We start from the raw sequence: 17,046 nt of genomic DNA, 5'->3' as shown, positions 1-17,046 counted from the left end.
AGAGTCTGGGTGCTCAAGTCCATGATGCTGCTTATCAAGACGATCGTGTCACAAGCCCAACATCATGTTTGGCTGGTCACCATCGATCTTATGACGCATTTCTTCACTTCTGCCGCAACACAGGAAGTTCCTGAGGTTCGCTTTCGGGGGCAAAGCCTTCCAGTATCGGGTTATTCCATCCGGCCTAGCCCTCTTAACCCGCATATTCACAAATGCATGATGCAGCGCCGGCTCCTTTGCGACTCTGAGGCATTCACATTCTGAATTACATAGACGACTGGCTGATCCTAGCGCAGTTCCAGCAACTGGCAGTTCAGCACAGGGATACCGTCTTAGCTCATCTAGTTTCTCTGGGGATGAGTCTCAACGCCAAGAAAAGCGTCCTCTCTCCCACTCAGAACACTGTCTATCGGGGGACCCTATGGAGTTCGATCACAATGCGGGTACAACTGTCTCCCGCTAGAATCGAGTCCATTCAGAATACACTGAGCGAAGTCAGGCTAGGTCAAGGTTGTACTAGGTCTCAGGGCGACTGCGTCCTCGGTGATCCCTCTGGATCTTCTGCACATGAGACTGTCTTTGTTGTGGCTCAAAGCCAGGGGATTTCTTCCAAGGGCCAAATCCCCTAGGCTAATAAGGGTTACACGCCGCAGGCTTCGTTCCCTTTATATGTGGTTCAGACCCCGGTTTCTACCTTGGGTCCCACTCTAGGTGCGTCTTGTTGAACGTGGTGGCGCATACATGGCCCAGAATGTGCCTGTATGTGTTTCCCTCTGCTAAAAGTTCAAATTGCAGAACCAGCTAACTGCCAGATCGCTTCAGTTCTCGACTTTCTGTAGGAAGAACTGTCAGCAGGCACATGCCCCGCCACTCTCAGGTTCTATGTGGCTGCCATTTCAGCTTGCCACGCCTTGATGGACGGGGTGCCCTATGAGAGGCATCCCCTGCTAGGACCATGACCTCTTCATAGGACTTAGCAATAGTCATTGAGGGTCTGGTTGAGACCCCCTTTGAACCTCTAGAGTCATCGTCTGACAGACTTCTGACTCTCAAGATGTTTTTTCTTATGACGATTACCTCTCTAAAGAGAATTGGGGACCTACAGGCTCTGTCTGTTTTGCCAGCCTGTTTAGAGTTTGCCCCAGGAATGACCAAATCAATTTTGCACCCTCATCCTGACAACCTGCCTAAGGTGCCTTTCGCAACCCTACATCAGGTCACTCTCTAAGCCTTCTGCTCCCCGCCGTTTGAAACGCCGGAGAAGCACAGACTTCACAGACTGTGTCCAGTCTGTGCCCTTTAGACTTATGTCCACTGCACTAGCCAGTGGCATAAGTCAGGGCAACTATTAGTTTGCCATGGGAGCCGCAACCGGGGGGCGGCCACCTCAAAGCAGACTATGTCGCATGGGGTGAGGGACGCTACTGCCCTGGCCTACGAGGTGCGCGGTTAAGCTTCGCCAGTAAGTATCAGGGCTCACTCAACCAGAGGGCTCGCCTCCTCTAAAGCCTTGGCTAGAGGTGTCCCTCTGCAGCAAGTTTGTGATGCGGCAGGTTGGTCCTTTCTGCACACGTTCATTAGATTATATAGTTTAGATGTTCATGCCACTCCGGGCTCCTATGCCCTCGATCTCAAGCTTATGTCTGAGACCTATCGTGTTCTTGTGAGCACACTTCACAACCGTAGGGGTCCGGACAGCCTCAGTGCGGCGGAGTGGGTATTCTCGTTCCCAAAGCGCTTTTCTCAGCGCAGCATCCTAGTGAAGCTTTTTGTAAAGAGAACGTCTCGGGTTACGTCAAGTCAAGTCAAGTGGTTTTTATTTCGTTTCAACCATATACAGTTAGTAAAGTACACAGCGAAATGAGACAACGTTCTTCCAGGACCATGGTGCTACATAAAAACAACATAGGACAAACACAGGTCCACATGAGACTACACAACTAAATAAAATACCTATATATACCTATATACCTATATAAAGTGCATGTGCAAACGTGCAAAAAGTATGGGACCGTTATGTGGTGTAACCCTTGTTCCCTGAAAAAAGCGGAATGAGATGCTGCGCTTCTTTGCCACACTGGGATGTCCCAGGACTGCTCTTCAGAAAAAATGTCTGACAACACGCTGGTGATGCATCTATTTATAGTCTGGCCACAGGTGCATCCAATGATCTCACTATAAATTCCGGTCAATGTTCAATTGACGTGTTACACACATATTCACAGCAGGTCACAATGTAGGATTGTTCCCAAAGCGCTTTTCTCAGCGCAACATCTCGTTCCGCTTTTTTCAGGGAACAAGGGTTACACCACGTACCCGAGACGGTTTGCCTTCAGAAGAACAGGAATATGATTCATGAGTTGCATGGACTAATATTAGGATATTTTTGGGTACTTTCAATTTTGTTTGAATAACAAATCTCCAAGTCTGCTAGCCATATTTTGTCTTTTTAATTAAAAAAAACAAAAGTTTGAAGCGAAATTTACGCGCATGACGCGCGTCGGAGGCGAAATCCGATGACGGCCATCTTTTTACAAGATGGCTGATGCTGATCGAGCATTCGTAGAGAGAGTCACCGCTCTGTATTTGCTCTGGAGAGCAGAACAGCGGTGTATGGGTCGTCGTCGCCGTACTTGGGTCCACCAGCGAGGGCCGCGGGACATGCTGGAGAGGAGCCACTGGGTCGGGTTGCGGCCAACAACTCCTCCAGAGAGGCACTCCGGGTGAGGGATGTCTTCATGGCACACTTCTCGGCGGAGGGAGCAGTACCATGGCAGCCGACGGAGTAGCGTTTGAAGTCCTCCTCATGACTTCCCCACAACGGCTCTTTTAAGAGCCACCCACAAACCTATAAAGAGCTAAACTATCTAAAAATAGTCCATTATTATTATATTTTGTATTTTTTTCCCAGGTTGTCAGCCCCAGTTCCAGGATGTCAGGTCCATAACATGCACATTTATTAAGTTGAGACTTTTTAAAAATGTCAGGTTTTCCATGGTAGTATATCAGGTTAAATTATTTATTTATTTTTGTTTTGATGATAAATGGAGCCAGCCTCCAAAAGTAATTAACCTGTCCTGTGTTTTTTTCCTTATTCAACACTGTCCAGACACTAATGTTGGTTGTCTTTACATTACAATAGTAATGAAAGATTCCGAGCGGGAGTTTACGTCACTTTACCTCCTGAGTGACAGCAGGCAGCTAGGCTCCTGATTGGTTAACGCGGCGCGAATTGACGGCAAAGTTCAGATTTTTCAACTCGGGCGGCAGACGCGAATTCGCGTCAAACGCGTGAATGCACAAAATGCACCATTCGCGCGTAACGCGCGTAACGCGCCAGACGCTCAATTCTGGCGCGCGAACTTGACGCGCGAATGAGGCGTATTCGCGTCTACCGCGCCGCGCTCTACGCGCTCTACGCATTGACTTACGCCGGTTTCACACTGCACGCGTTAGCAGCGCGTAAGCAGCGCGTAAGCAGCGCGTATTCTTTTCGGCGCCCATGTTAACAGATTAGAGCATTTACACCGCACGCAGAGGCGGCGCGGCAGCGCGTAGCAGGAGCAGAGCAGGAGCAGCAGTGCCGCGATCGTTTCGGCGTCCTGTCTATTTTTGACGCGCGGCTTACGCTGAATTAAAGTGACAATGCATTGATCATGGCAAAAATACACAGCAGTTACCAAAAGCGCATTGATGATATCTATTGTGTTTTAAACAGTCAATCAAATGACCTTCATCAATTTAAAAAGAAAACAAATGTCCAAAAACAAACTTGTTGCCCAAACTACAAAAACAAGTTTAAATAATTTATACTGCCAGTTTAGTTTAAGTTAGATTAATTTAATGTATAAATGTATATACACATAACTAATATATATATATATATATATATATATATATATATATATATATATATATATATATATATATATATATATATAGCTATATATATATATAGCTATATATATATATATATATTGTCATAAGGATGTCATGCTGACAATCATAAACAAAAGCACGTGGTGTCACAGCCGGCATGGTCGAGTGCACCTGAAAATATAATAATGGACGACACTCGTCTCATTGTGGAGGTTGAGAAACGTTCAGTTATTTATGATCCACGAAATATGCTTTATAAAGACTCACAGGCAAAGGAAAAGGCATGGGATGTTGCAGTAGCTCTTGGTGCCGATGGTAAGTAATTTAAAAGTGTTTTTGACAACCTTTCCCTGGCCCAAACAACTTAACTCAATATAGAAAGTGAAATAGAACAGACATTTTATTATAGCACACATTCAGTATGCATGATTTTGTTGAATTTTCGAGAAACTGTGCTGTTTGTTATTACACACATTTATGAATTATCTTTAAGATGTTCATGATGGGCCCCGCGACCCTGTACACAGGATAAGCGGTTGACGATGGATGGATGGATGGATGTTCATGATGGGTAATGTTTGTAAATTAGATGTGTATCAGACATTTCAACAATCTAAATAAAAAATCTTTCTCCAAGAAACAACAAATGTAAGCATTTATTTACATTTTGCACACAGTAAGCACACATAAATAAGAGAAGCAGATGTAACTGCAAGTCGCTGCTTGGGTTCAATGGACTGCCTGTAGTTTGTTGTTTGCCTTGTTAGTTGGCCTCCAATCAGGGAAAGAATGTGATCCACTTGCTCTGCATTCATCCTGAAGAAGTTTAGGTGTCGGTCACGGTCAAGACGGAGTTCGGCGACAAGATGGTAATATGTATGAGGTGGTATGGCAAGCCCTTTTAACATTTAAAAGCTAGATTGGATAGGTGTTGCAGATATCTGTAATTCAGTTTTGCCTAGTCAAAAAGAACATTTCAGATATCCGAAACTACATTCTTCCTATCCATAATTGTCATTTCAGATATCCACAAAGACATTCTTCCTAGGACAAATGACGTCACTTTTGCCATTCATTTGTATGGGGTTTATCATTACAGATATCTACAATTCAGTTGCAGATATCCACTATGTGAATTATGGATATCTGCAACTGAGTTGTAGATATCTGTAATTCCAGTTTGTGATATCTACAATTTGATTCTGACTAGTCATAAACTCCAGTTCAAGATATCTTTAATTCACCTCAATTCAAGATATCTACATGTTCCTTTTCAGATATCTTAAATTAAGTTTTGACTAGGCGAAATTATGTTGTAGATATCTGTAACTGGAATTATGACTAGTCAAAATAACGTTGTAGATATCTCAAACTGGAGTTAGGGATAGTCATAATTTAATTGTAGATATCTATTATCAATTTATAGATATCTTGAAATGAATTTTGATTAGAGATATCTAAAATTTGAGATATCTGTAACTTTCATTCTGCCTAGTCAAAATGTAATTACAGATATCTCTATCTGTAGATACGACTGGTCACAGTTACGTTACAGATATCTTGAATGACAATTCCAACTATCCAAAATGTAATTACGACTAGTCAGAAAGACGTTGTTGATATCTACAATGTTAATTCCGGATAGTCAAACTTTGCTTTTAAATGTTAAAAGGGCTTGCCATATGAGGTGTGATTTGTGCACTTACTTTGCAAACTAAGCAATCATCGTGTCGATCGTCACGTACATTGCCGTGACCAATGACGTGTGATAACGTACGTGTGGATAAGCGCGTGGATAACGTACGCGTGGATAAGCGCGTGGATAAGGTACGCGTGGATAACGTACGCGTGGATAAGCGCGTGGATAACGTACGCGTGGATAAGCGCGTGGATTAATACTTAGGCAAATATCTATTATCTTCACTATTGTACCTTTTTAATTTGGGATGTAATCATAACACACACGTTTTCATGTTTTTTTGTGGGTTGTACAACAGTGTAGACACTATTAGTAATCAGTATAATTAGTATATTTATATGTAGGCCTACGCAAGATTTATAGTAGAACTGCAAAAACTGTTATCTTACTTAAGGCTGCCAGTTAGTAAAAGGTAAATCAATTAATTCAAATTTGCAGTTGATATTTGACAGATTTTACTGCAGCCTACAGCAATTTTATAAAACTATACATTTAGTAAGGCTAACACTTACCAAAATTGTTCTATTACTTCTTTTCAACTAAAAAATAAGTATACTTTCAGTCTACATTTTATATACTTCTCAAAAATATACTTTATGTACCTCTCAGAAATATACTTAAAATTACATTAGGTATAGGCCCTACTTGATTTATACTGAGAGAAAAGTCCAAGTATATTTGGCCTGCACTTGTACGCAATCTTTTGATCAAGATACTTAAAAGTAGTATTCAAAGCTTGTCTGGTAGTGGGTTAACAATTTTGATCGAGTTGCCTATTTTATATATTTATATATGTTAACGAAAAACTATGTTAACAAAATTATATATATATATATATAATTTTTTTACATAGTTTTTCATATACAGTCTTATAATTTCTATAATTATATATATATTATAATTATAACTTATAACGTATGAAAATATTGATTAAAATATTGATATAAAACTGTCACAGTGTCTGGTTTGTGTTTCCCCGGGTGTCCACTAGAGGTCTCTTCCCCATACTGTCACCATTCACTCTGGAACTGCATTCCCCACAATCCTTGTCTGTACCAATCACTGTTCATTGCACTCAGCTGTTCCCTGTTATTCATTGTTAGTATCTGTGTATTTATACCCTGTCTGTTCAGTCATTGTCACGGAGTCCTTGTTATATGTCACACCACTTCTGAGTTCTGTTTCTAGCTTGTTTTAGTTCTTGTGTTTGGTTTGATTATTTGGATTTTGACCCCTGCCTGGAAGACTACGATTTTGGATTACCCCATTAAAAACTACTGCTATTGGATTACTGTTTCCTGTGTGTGTTATGTGACAAAAACAGATAATTTTCTAATTCTGCGTTTCTGAATTTCTGTGTAGGCTAGTCCATTGCTAGTGTACATAGGAATTTACTTTAATTCTACTTTAATCTTTCCTGCCATTGACTAAATTTTCCAGACGTTTATCCACACGTACGTTATCAGACGTACGTTATCCAGATGTTGATCCACACGTACGTTATCCAGACGTTTATCCACACGTTTACCCACGCGTACGTTATTCAGACGCAAAGTAAATACAATCCTTTTTCAGCTACGTCGCCGCCACGCCGCCGCGGACTTTGAGCGCAGCTCCAACACGTGACCGTGACGTGTGACGTCTCAAATCTTACATCTGACGCCTGAATACTATGGGATTTTGGCCAGACGGCTCGCGAGCGTATACACGTTAGTTCACCGCTCAGTTTGCTTAGCGATCGCCAAAAAGTGCATAAATCACACCTCATAAATATGCACCATATTCTCTCCTTCGTCGGTTCATGGAGTGAACCCAAAATCTGCGTCTTTTCCGTAGTCTTCGTGATAGCAAATACAGCGCAATGGCCTTCCTTCTATCAACAACTCGCACTACACGGTCAACAAAAACAAAGATGAACCAAAAGTTATATAATATTATATTAATATTATTATAATAATATAATATAAATGTATTTGAAAACGAAATAAAGCAATGCCAACTTACCCATTATAGAGTAGCCTACTTTGTCTGTAAACACGCCGCGCGCGTCAAACGCTGCCAGTATGAAAGCAAAACGCGCGTGTCCTGCTTCCGCTCACCGTACGCACTGCTCCTGCGCTGCTTACGCGCTGCTAACGCGTGCAGTGTGAAACCGGCGTTAACATTGAAATCGCTCGCGCCTGACGCGCTATTCGCGTCCGGTGTGAACGCAGCATTATAAGAAGAAGAAGAAGAAGAAGTTTTATTTATATAGCGCCTTTCCATAGCTCAAGGTCGCTTTACATTGTACATTTCAAATACATTTAGACACGCTCACATACATTACAATCACATACGATACAGAGTCACCTTATCAAAAATGCATGTTAAATAGATATGTTTTTAACTGGGTCTTGAAAGTAGCCAAAGATGAGGTATTACATAGTGTAAGAGGTAGCGAATTCCATAATTGAGGAGCATTAATACTGAAAGACCTTCCACCTACAGTAGACAACCTGAAACGAGGGATGGACAGTAAACCAAGTTCAGCTGATCTAAGGGACCGGGCAGGACGGTAAGGGTAGAGTAGGTCAGACAGATATTGGGGAGCAAGACAATTTAATGCTTTGAATGTTAGCAGCACTACCTTATAGTGGATACGTGATGCCACAGGTAGCCAGTGAGGACACACCTATTTTGCACACATCTCTCAAATGCACAAGCAGGAAACTATTTCAGCCTTTCAGTTCAGGGAAACCGAAACTTAAGTGCTGTTGAGTTTTAGGCTGTGCATCTCTCTGTCTGTGTGTCCATTCATTGAAATGGCAGAAGGCAGTTTTTCTCAGGATCAGTTCAGCTGTCCAGTGTGTCTGGATCTACTGAAGGAGCCAGTGGCCATTCCTTGTGGACACAGTTACTGCATGAGCTGTATTACAGACTGCTGGGATCAAGAGGATCAGAAGGGAGTCTACAGCTGTCCTCAGTGCAGATACTCCTTCACTACAAGACCTGCTTTATTTAAGAATGTCTTGGTTGCTGAAGTGGTAGAGAAACTGAAGAAGACAAAACTTCATACTGCTCGTCCTGCTCACTGTTACGCTGGACCTGGAGATGTGGAGTGTGACGTCTGTACTGGGAAAAAATACAAAGCTGTCAAGTCCTGTCTGGATTGTCTGAACTCTTACTGTCAAAATCATCTTGAACAACATGAGAATCTCTTTAAAGATAGGAGGCATAATCTGATGGATCCCACTAGACGACTCCATGAGATGATCTGCTCAAAACATAATAAACAGCTGGAAATCTACTGTCGTACTGACCAGATGTGCATTTGTTATCTGTGTACGATGGACGAACATAAAAACCATGATACTGTAACAGCTACTGCAGAGAGGACTGAGAAACAGGTTTGAACTGAAATCAGACACTGCTATGCTAATGCTAACAGTAATGCCAAGAACTGAATGTTGTGGCGTTTTAGTTTAGATTGGTGTTATTGTGATTTAGTTGCATGCATTTTTATGGCATGAGGTTTTACAGTTATTTGTTTTCAGAGTCTTTTGGGAGAGACACAGAGGAAACTGCAGCAAAGAATCCAGGAGAGCGAGAAGAAGCTTGAGGAGCTGAAAGAGACTGTGAAGTCTCATAAGGTGAGATTTGAACAGAAGAACATCTGCAGACAGCTGGAAGAACAGTTTCACTCTGTGTTAGGAAGCAGTAAGAGCTGATTGTAATGTGTGTGTAACAGCACTCTGCACAGACAGCAGTGAAGAACAGTGAGAAGATCTTTACTGAGCTGATGCGCTCTATTGAGAGAAGCTGCTCTGAGGTGACACAACTGATCAGAGATCAGGAAAAGTCTGCAGTGAATCAAGCTGAAGGACTCTTGGAGCGACTAGAGCGGGAGATTGCTGATCTGAGGAGGAGAGACGCTGAGCTGGAGCAGCTTTCACACGCACATGATCACATACATTTCCTGCAGGTAACACAACTAATATTTCTGAGCAATGTCTTTAAATTCTTTCTAACTAAAGTGACTTGGAAAAAGTGCATATAATGTAAGTGACAATTGCCTTTATAAAACTTTCTTTGAAAAGTATACATTTTGTCGAGCTTTATTTAGCACAGATGTGAAGAAAGAGTGCCGCAGGTATTTACAGCTGTGCTGAGATGGACATACATATTATTTACTCTCCCTCATATCAACACAACCCCGTACGCTGCATTTTTATATTTCTGTGGAACACAAAAAAATTTTTAGGAATCCTTACGCCACTTTTTTCTATCCACCTTTTTCCTGGGGGTCTTACAGGGGAAATGAATGTGGGTTGGACTTCCGTCAGAAGTTGTTCTATAGTATTCACTAGCTCTGTCTGCAGTCATTTTATACCCTGATTTCAGCTGGTAATAAGACACCTTTCAAATGATTCAATCGCTAATGGTCAGCGCTAAATATAGTTGTAAACGGGGTGCAAAATATTTTGTGATTGGATCACAAAAAAACACATACATTTGAGGTTTAAAATGCTGTCCTGTTGCATCCAGCGCCATCTCTCACCAGTCAGTCACCGCCAGAACAAAAGTTTAAACTCACGTGTGGATTTAAATGGAAAGAACCGATCCGATTGTAAAACTTGAACAAGTGATCACATACTCAAGAACTTCCGACTCTTCCTCAGTGTGTCTGTGTGATTTAAACATGCAGGGTGACAAGATGACAAGCACACCATCTGAAGATGAACTAACACAGGTACTCCACTAAAACAACCCATCATTTTGCTCGAAATGTTCATTTGTGCTTAGATTAAACCTCAAATGCATCTGGGAGAAACAGCGTGCCATTTTGTTTTTTTCACACTTTCGTTTTTATGACGTTTTTTGCAGTTTATTATCGTTCAGTAACACACTGATATAGTGATTGATGTTTGTCCTCATGAAATCATAAACACTCTCCTCAAAATCCAACACCGCAATGAAAGAATGAACGGACGAACGCTGCAATAACAGCTGTGACTACTTGACAACGGAAGTAATGCACACATTTCATTTTAGAGTTTCCAGTCTCTCTCTGCACCTCCTGAATCTACAGTCTTATCCAACATTACTGTCAGTTCTCTCCTCTCTTTTGATGATGTGGGAAAATCTGTCTCTAAACTGAATGAAAAACTGCAGGATTTCTGTAAAGAGGAGATAGAAAAGATATCTGATCGAGGTAAAGTATTACATATTCATTTACTCTCAACAATAAGTTTTGTTTCCTGTAGAAGAAAATAAACTGGATATATTTACTTTTACAGTAATAATGTCTGTTTATTCCTTAGTGACAAACATCAAAATTATTCCATCCAAACAACCCAAAATCAGGGAGGAGTTCCTGCAGTGTAAGACAACACACACACACACACACACACACACACACACACACACACACACACACACACACACACACACACACAAACACTCACACACACACAAACACTCACACACACACAAACACTCACACACACACACACACACACACACACACACACACACACACACACACACACACACACACACACACACACACAAACACACACGCACACACACACACACTCACACTCACTCGCACACACACACACACACACACACACACACACACACACAAACACTCACACACACACAAACACACACACACACACAAACACACACGCACACACAAACACACACACACACACACACACACTCACACACTCACTCATGTTGTGTTTCCATGTTTTATGGGGACTTTCCATAGACATAATGGTTTTTATACTGTACAAACTTTATTTTCTATCCCCTAAACCTAACCCTCACAGAAAACTTTCTGCATTTTTACATTTTCAAAAAACATAATTTAGTGTGATTTATAAGCTGTTTTCCTCATGGGGACCGACAAAATGTCCCCACAAGGTCAAAAATTTCGGGTTTTACTATCCTTATGGGGACATTTGGTCCCCACAAAGTGATAAATACACACACACACATACACTCACTCTCACACACACACACAAACACACACACACACTCACTCACACAAACACACACACACACACACACACACTCACTCACACAAACACACACACACACTCACTCACATAAACACACACACACTCACTCACACAAACACACACATACACACACTCACTCACTCACTCACACACACACAAACACACACACACACTCACACAAACACACACACACACACACTCACTCACACAAACACACACACACACACACACACTCTTAATACTGAAAGCAGATGAAGAAAGATATATTTATTGTTAAATTGTGTCTAAATGACCTCTGCACCTGTCAAATGGACACTCACTGGGCAGAGCGGATATAAATCTGTTCATAAACTACTTTCTAACTGAATCTTACTCAATTATACATGTTATTTGTGTTAAAACTTTGAATTTATATCCAGTGTTTCAAATCTTTTAGATAGAGAAAATATCTGTTTAATTGACATTATATAAAAGTGTATTCTACAATTGTCTGCATCTTCTCCTTCTCTACCCTTCATCCAAATGAAATGAATTCATATTCACAGAAACATGTGCATGCACAAACTGACTAACATTAAATAATTGTGTTTTTATCAGATTACAGTCGGTTCACTCTGGATTCAAACACAGTGAATAAAAACCTCCGTCTGTCTGAGGGGAACAGAGTGGCTACTTTCACTGGTACAGTCCAGAAGTATCCTGATCATCCACACAGATTTGATGATTTTTCTCAGGTGTTGTGTAGAGAGAGTGTGTGTGGACGCTGTTACTGGGAGCTCGAGTGGAGTGGGAGTTACGGTGTGGATATATCAGTGTCATATAAGAGCATCAGCAGGAAGGGACGGTTAAAGTGTTTATTTGGATATAATAATCAGTCCTGGAGTTTGTTCTGCTCTCCCTCCAGATACTCATTCGGGCACAATAATAAATGGACTGAACTCCCCGTGTCGCACAACTCTTCTAGAATAGGAGTGTATGTGGATCACAGTGCAGGAACTCTGTCCTTCTACAGCGTCTCTGACACAATGACCCTCATCCACAGAGAACAGACCACATTCACTCAACCTCTCTATCCTGGGTTTATGTTAAATAGGGGATCAACAATCAAACTGTGTCATTAACAAAATATAAGATAAAGTTATTCTACAAATAATATTGTCACATCACAGTTCACAGAATCAACACTTGTCACTGATGACACATCAGATTTGACAGTAATTGAATAAAAACCTGATCAGCCAAATTATATCAGAACTAAACAACAAAATAAACCGTGAGTATGTCTGATTTTGAAAAGGTGTGTGTGTGTGTGTGTGTGTGTGTGTGTGTGTGTGTGTGTGTGTAGAGAGAGAGAGAGAGAGAGAGAGAATATTTTCCTTTTTGGGTGAACTATCCCTTTAATGTGCAGCAGGTTTCCCACCAAAACATATAGTATGTCTTCAGAAGAACTGGAATATGTTTCATGAGTTGCATGGATTACTTTTAGAGTACTTTTGGGTTCTTTCAATTTTGTTTCAATAAATAAATCTCCAGTTCTGCTAGCCATATTTTGTCTTGTTAATTATTAGTCTGTCACATCTGTTTTGTGGTATTTAAAAAAATAAATAAATAAAACTATGACATATTAAAATGACAAACGCTATGAATGCAATTATTCTGACAGTATTGGAGTAATCCAGTTGTCTGGTTTATTTGAAGCCTGAGTCTGTTGTTTCCATCATTAGTCAAATTTGTACTAATAATAAAGGAATTCAGTTCATTATCTCATAATAACCTAATTCAAATATTATTTACTGATGAACTTTAAGTGTAATGTAGTCAGTGCTTAATGAATGTTTTAAAAGAGTTGACATGATGACATGCGGGTTCAGTCACAACACCATCATTTGTCATTTAATTTGACTCTGACACCTGGTGGACATTTTTTATTCATTGTCTGTAAGTGTGCAATAAAAATATGATCACTGTCACATGTTAGGATCACATGTTATGGACACACCTATTTTGCACACATCTCTCAAATGCACAAGCAGGAAACTATTTCAGCCTTTCAGTTCAGGGAAACCGAAACTTAAGTGCTGTTGAGTTTTAGGCTGTGCATCTCTCTGTCTGTGTGTCCATTCATTGAAATGGCAGAAGGCAGTTTTTCTCAGGATCAGTTCAGCTGTCCAGTGTGTCTGGATCTACTGAAGGAGCCAGTGACCATTCCTTGTGGACACAGTTACTGCATGAGCTGTATTACAGACTGCTGGGATCAAGAGGATCAGAAGGGAGTCTACAGCTGTCCTCAGTGCAGACACTCCTTCACTACAAGACTTGCTTTATTTAAGAATGTGATGTTTGCCGAATTGATAGACAAACTGAAGAAGACAAAACTTCATACTGCTCGTCCTGCTCACTGTTACGCTGGACCTGGAGATGTGGAGTGTGACGTCTGTACTGGGAAAAAATACAAAGCTGTCAAGTCCTGTCTGGATTGTCTGAACTCTTACTGTCAAAATCATCTTGAACAACATGAGAATCTCTTTAAAGATAGGAGGCATAATCTGATGGATCCCACTAGACGACTCCATGAGATGATCTGCTCAAAACATAATAAACAGCTGGAAATCTACTGTCGTACTGACCAGATGTGCATTTGTTATCTGTGTACGATGGACGAACATAAAAACCATGATACTGTAACAGCTACTGCAGAGAGGACTGAGAAACAGGTTTGAACTGAAATCAGACACTGCTATGCTAATGCTAACAGTAATGCCAAGAACTGAATGTTGTGGCGTTTTAGTTTAGATTGGTGTTATTGTGATTTAGTTGCATGCATTTTTATGTCATGAGGTTTTACAGTTATTTGTTTTCAGAGTCTTTTGGGAGAGACACAGAGGAAACTGCAGCAAAGAATCCAGGAGAGCGAGAAGAAGCTTGAGGACCTGAAAGAGACTCTGAAGTCTCATAAGGTGAGATTTGAACAGAAGAACATCTGCAGACAGCTGGAAGAACAGTTTCACTCTGTGTTAGGAAGCAGTAAGAGCTGATTGTAATGTGTGTGTAACAGCACTCTGCACAGACAGCAGTGAAGAACAGTGAGAGGATCTTTACTGAGCTGATGCGCTCTATTGAGAGAAGCCGCTCTGAGGTGACACAACTGATCAGAGATCAGGAAAAGTCTGCAGTGAATCAAGCTGAAGGACTCTTGGAGCGACTAGAGCGGGAGATTGCTGATCTGAGGAGGAGAGACGCTGAGCTGGAGCAGCTTTCACACGCACATGATCACATACATTTCCTGCAGGTAACACAACTAATATTTCTGAGCAATGTCTTTAAATTCTTTCTAACTAAAGTGACTTGGAAAAAGTGTTCAAATCTTTTTTAGGAGTGAAAAATTGTTGTCAATATGAGCTTTATTTAGCACAGATGTAAAGAAAGAGTGCCGCAGGTATTTACAGCTGTGCTGAGATGGACATACATATTATTTACTCTCCCTCATATCAACACAACCCCGTACGCTGCATTTTTATATTTCTGTGGAACACAAAACATTTTTTTAAGAATCCTTACGCCACTTTTTTCTATCCACCTTTTTCCTGGGGGTCTTACAGGGGAAATGAATGTGGGCGGGACTTCCATCAGAAGTTGTTCTATAGTATTCACTAGCTCTGTCTGCAGTCATTTTATACCCTGATTTCAGCTGGTAATAAGACACCTTTCAAATGATTCAATCGCTAATGGCCAGCGCTAAATATAGTTGTAAACGGGGTGCAAAATATTTTGTGATTGAATCACACCCGTCTGAAGATGAACTAACACAGGTACTCCACTAAAACAACCCATCATTTTGCTCAAAATGTTCATTTGTGCTTAGATTAAACCTCAAATGCATCTGGGTGAAACAGCGTGCCGTTTTTTTCGTTTATTATCGTTCAGTAACACACTGATATAGTGATTGATGTTTGTCCGCATGAAATCATAAACACTCTCCTCAAAATCCAACACCGCAATGAAAGAATGAATGGACGAACGCTGCAATAACAGCTGTGACTACTTGACAACGGAAGTAATGCACACATTTCATTTTAGAGTTTCCAGTCTCTCTCTGCACCTCCTGAATCTACAGTCTTATCCAACATTACTGTCAGTTCTCTCCTCTCTTTTGATGATGTGGGAAAATCTGTCTCTAAACTGAATGAAAAACTGCAGGATTTCTGTAAAGAGGAGATAGAAAAGATATCTGATCGAGGTAAAGTATTACATATTCATTTACTCTCAACAATAAGTTTTGTTTCCTGTAGAAGAAAATAAACTGGATATATTTACTTTTACAGTAATAATGTCTGTTTATTCCTTAGTGACAAACATCAAAATTATTCCATCCAAACAACCCAAAATCAGGGAGGAGTTCCTGCAGTGTAAGACAACACACACACACACACACATACACAAACACACAAACAAACAAACAAACAACCGCCATTCGCCACTAAGTGGCGGTGACGTCACCACGACGCTTGTGCCAGGCTATGTGCCACGTGAAGGCCACGTGAAGTGTCGAACGCCCGCTGGCAGGAGGTCACGAGACAGATCCAACCAGTGACACGGGTCGAATGACTGAGATGACTGGCTGATGCACCACCTGTGCCCCCTACTGTGCCAACTTGCTGTGCTTTAGCCACCCTGCGCTCTGCTCGTTGTTGTGAGCGTCGCTCCTCTGCCCTCCGTTGTTGTTGGAGGGCAACTGCCTCCAACTAGCCAGCAGCATCCTTCACAAGCCTCCTCCAAAGACGCTGATCTTGACACTGCTGGTACCAGTCATCGGCAAGTTCACTCAGCTCCACATCCTCCTGTACCACATCACTCCATCTCTTCTCCAGCCCATGCTGCGTCCACTTATCCCCCTCTATCCGGCCGAACAAAAACTGTTTAGGCATGCGGTGGCCGGGCATGCGGGCTACATGACCCAGCCAACGCAACCTTGCCTGCCGGAGGAGCTCACTGATGGGACTTTGTCCACATCTTTCAAAGATTTGTGAGCTCCTCACAATCCAGCCTGGTTAAACCCAGGATGGATCTTAGGCAGGCCAGCCTAAATGTTTCTAGCCGGCGATGATGTTCCATTAGGGGGGTCCATGTTTCACAAGCATAGAGAAGGGAGGGAATGACCGTGGCCGAGAATACTTGAAGCTTTGTGCGGAGCGACAAACCGGGTAGCTTCCACACAGCATTACGCAACCGATGAAAAGATAATGCCGCTCGACTGATTCGGAGTGAGACCTCTGCTGTCAAACCGGAGCTGGTCATAAGCACACTTCCCAGGTATGGAAAACACTCCACTCTCTCCACAACTGCCCAATCACCAATTGGGAGCTGTGGGGGTGTAGTGTCCGATGGTACATAATACCTAGGAAGGTGCTTAGTTTTGGTTGGGCAGATGGTAAGGCCCCATCTCTTAGTGGCAAGCTCAAG

The 17,046-nt window shown here is 41.6% G+C and overlaps 1 protein-coding gene and 1 pseudogene across 1 annotated transcript; both read left to right on the top strand.

Moving 5' to 3' along the window:
- The first annotated feature begins 8,241 nt into the window (after positions 1-8,241).
- LOC127644585 (E3 ubiquitin/ISG15 ligase TRIM25-like) overlaps positions 8,242-17,046 on the top strand; it is a 13,256-nt pseudogene continuing 4,451 nt past the window's right edge.
- On the top strand, positions 13,623-14,306 carry LOC127644586 (E3 ubiquitin-protein ligase TRIM47-like). The gene has a single exon (XM_052127814.1). It carries the CDS (start codon positions 13,716-13,718, stop codon positions 14,304-14,306), a length of 591 nt encoding a protein of 196 aa, XP_051983774.1. The 5' UTR covers positions 13,623-13,715.

This window comes from Xyrauchen texanus, chromosome 6 (assembly GCF_025860055.1).
Source record: "Xyrauchen texanus isolate HMW12.3.18 chromosome 6, RBS_HiC_50CHRs, whole genome shotgun sequence".
Classification (NCBI taxonomy): Eukaryota; Metazoa; Chordata; class Actinopteri; order Cypriniformes; family Catostomidae; genus Xyrauchen; species Xyrauchen texanus.
Note: the sequence above shows the minus strand (reverse complement) of the source record. Positions and strands in the feature narration are given on the sequence as shown.

Bases quoted from the DNA above. Each gene is read 5' to 3' on its own strand.
- LOC127644586 (XM_052127814.1), top strand. From the start codon at position 13,716: ATGGCAGAAGGCAGTTTTTCTCAGGATCAGTTCAGCTGTCCAGTGTGT.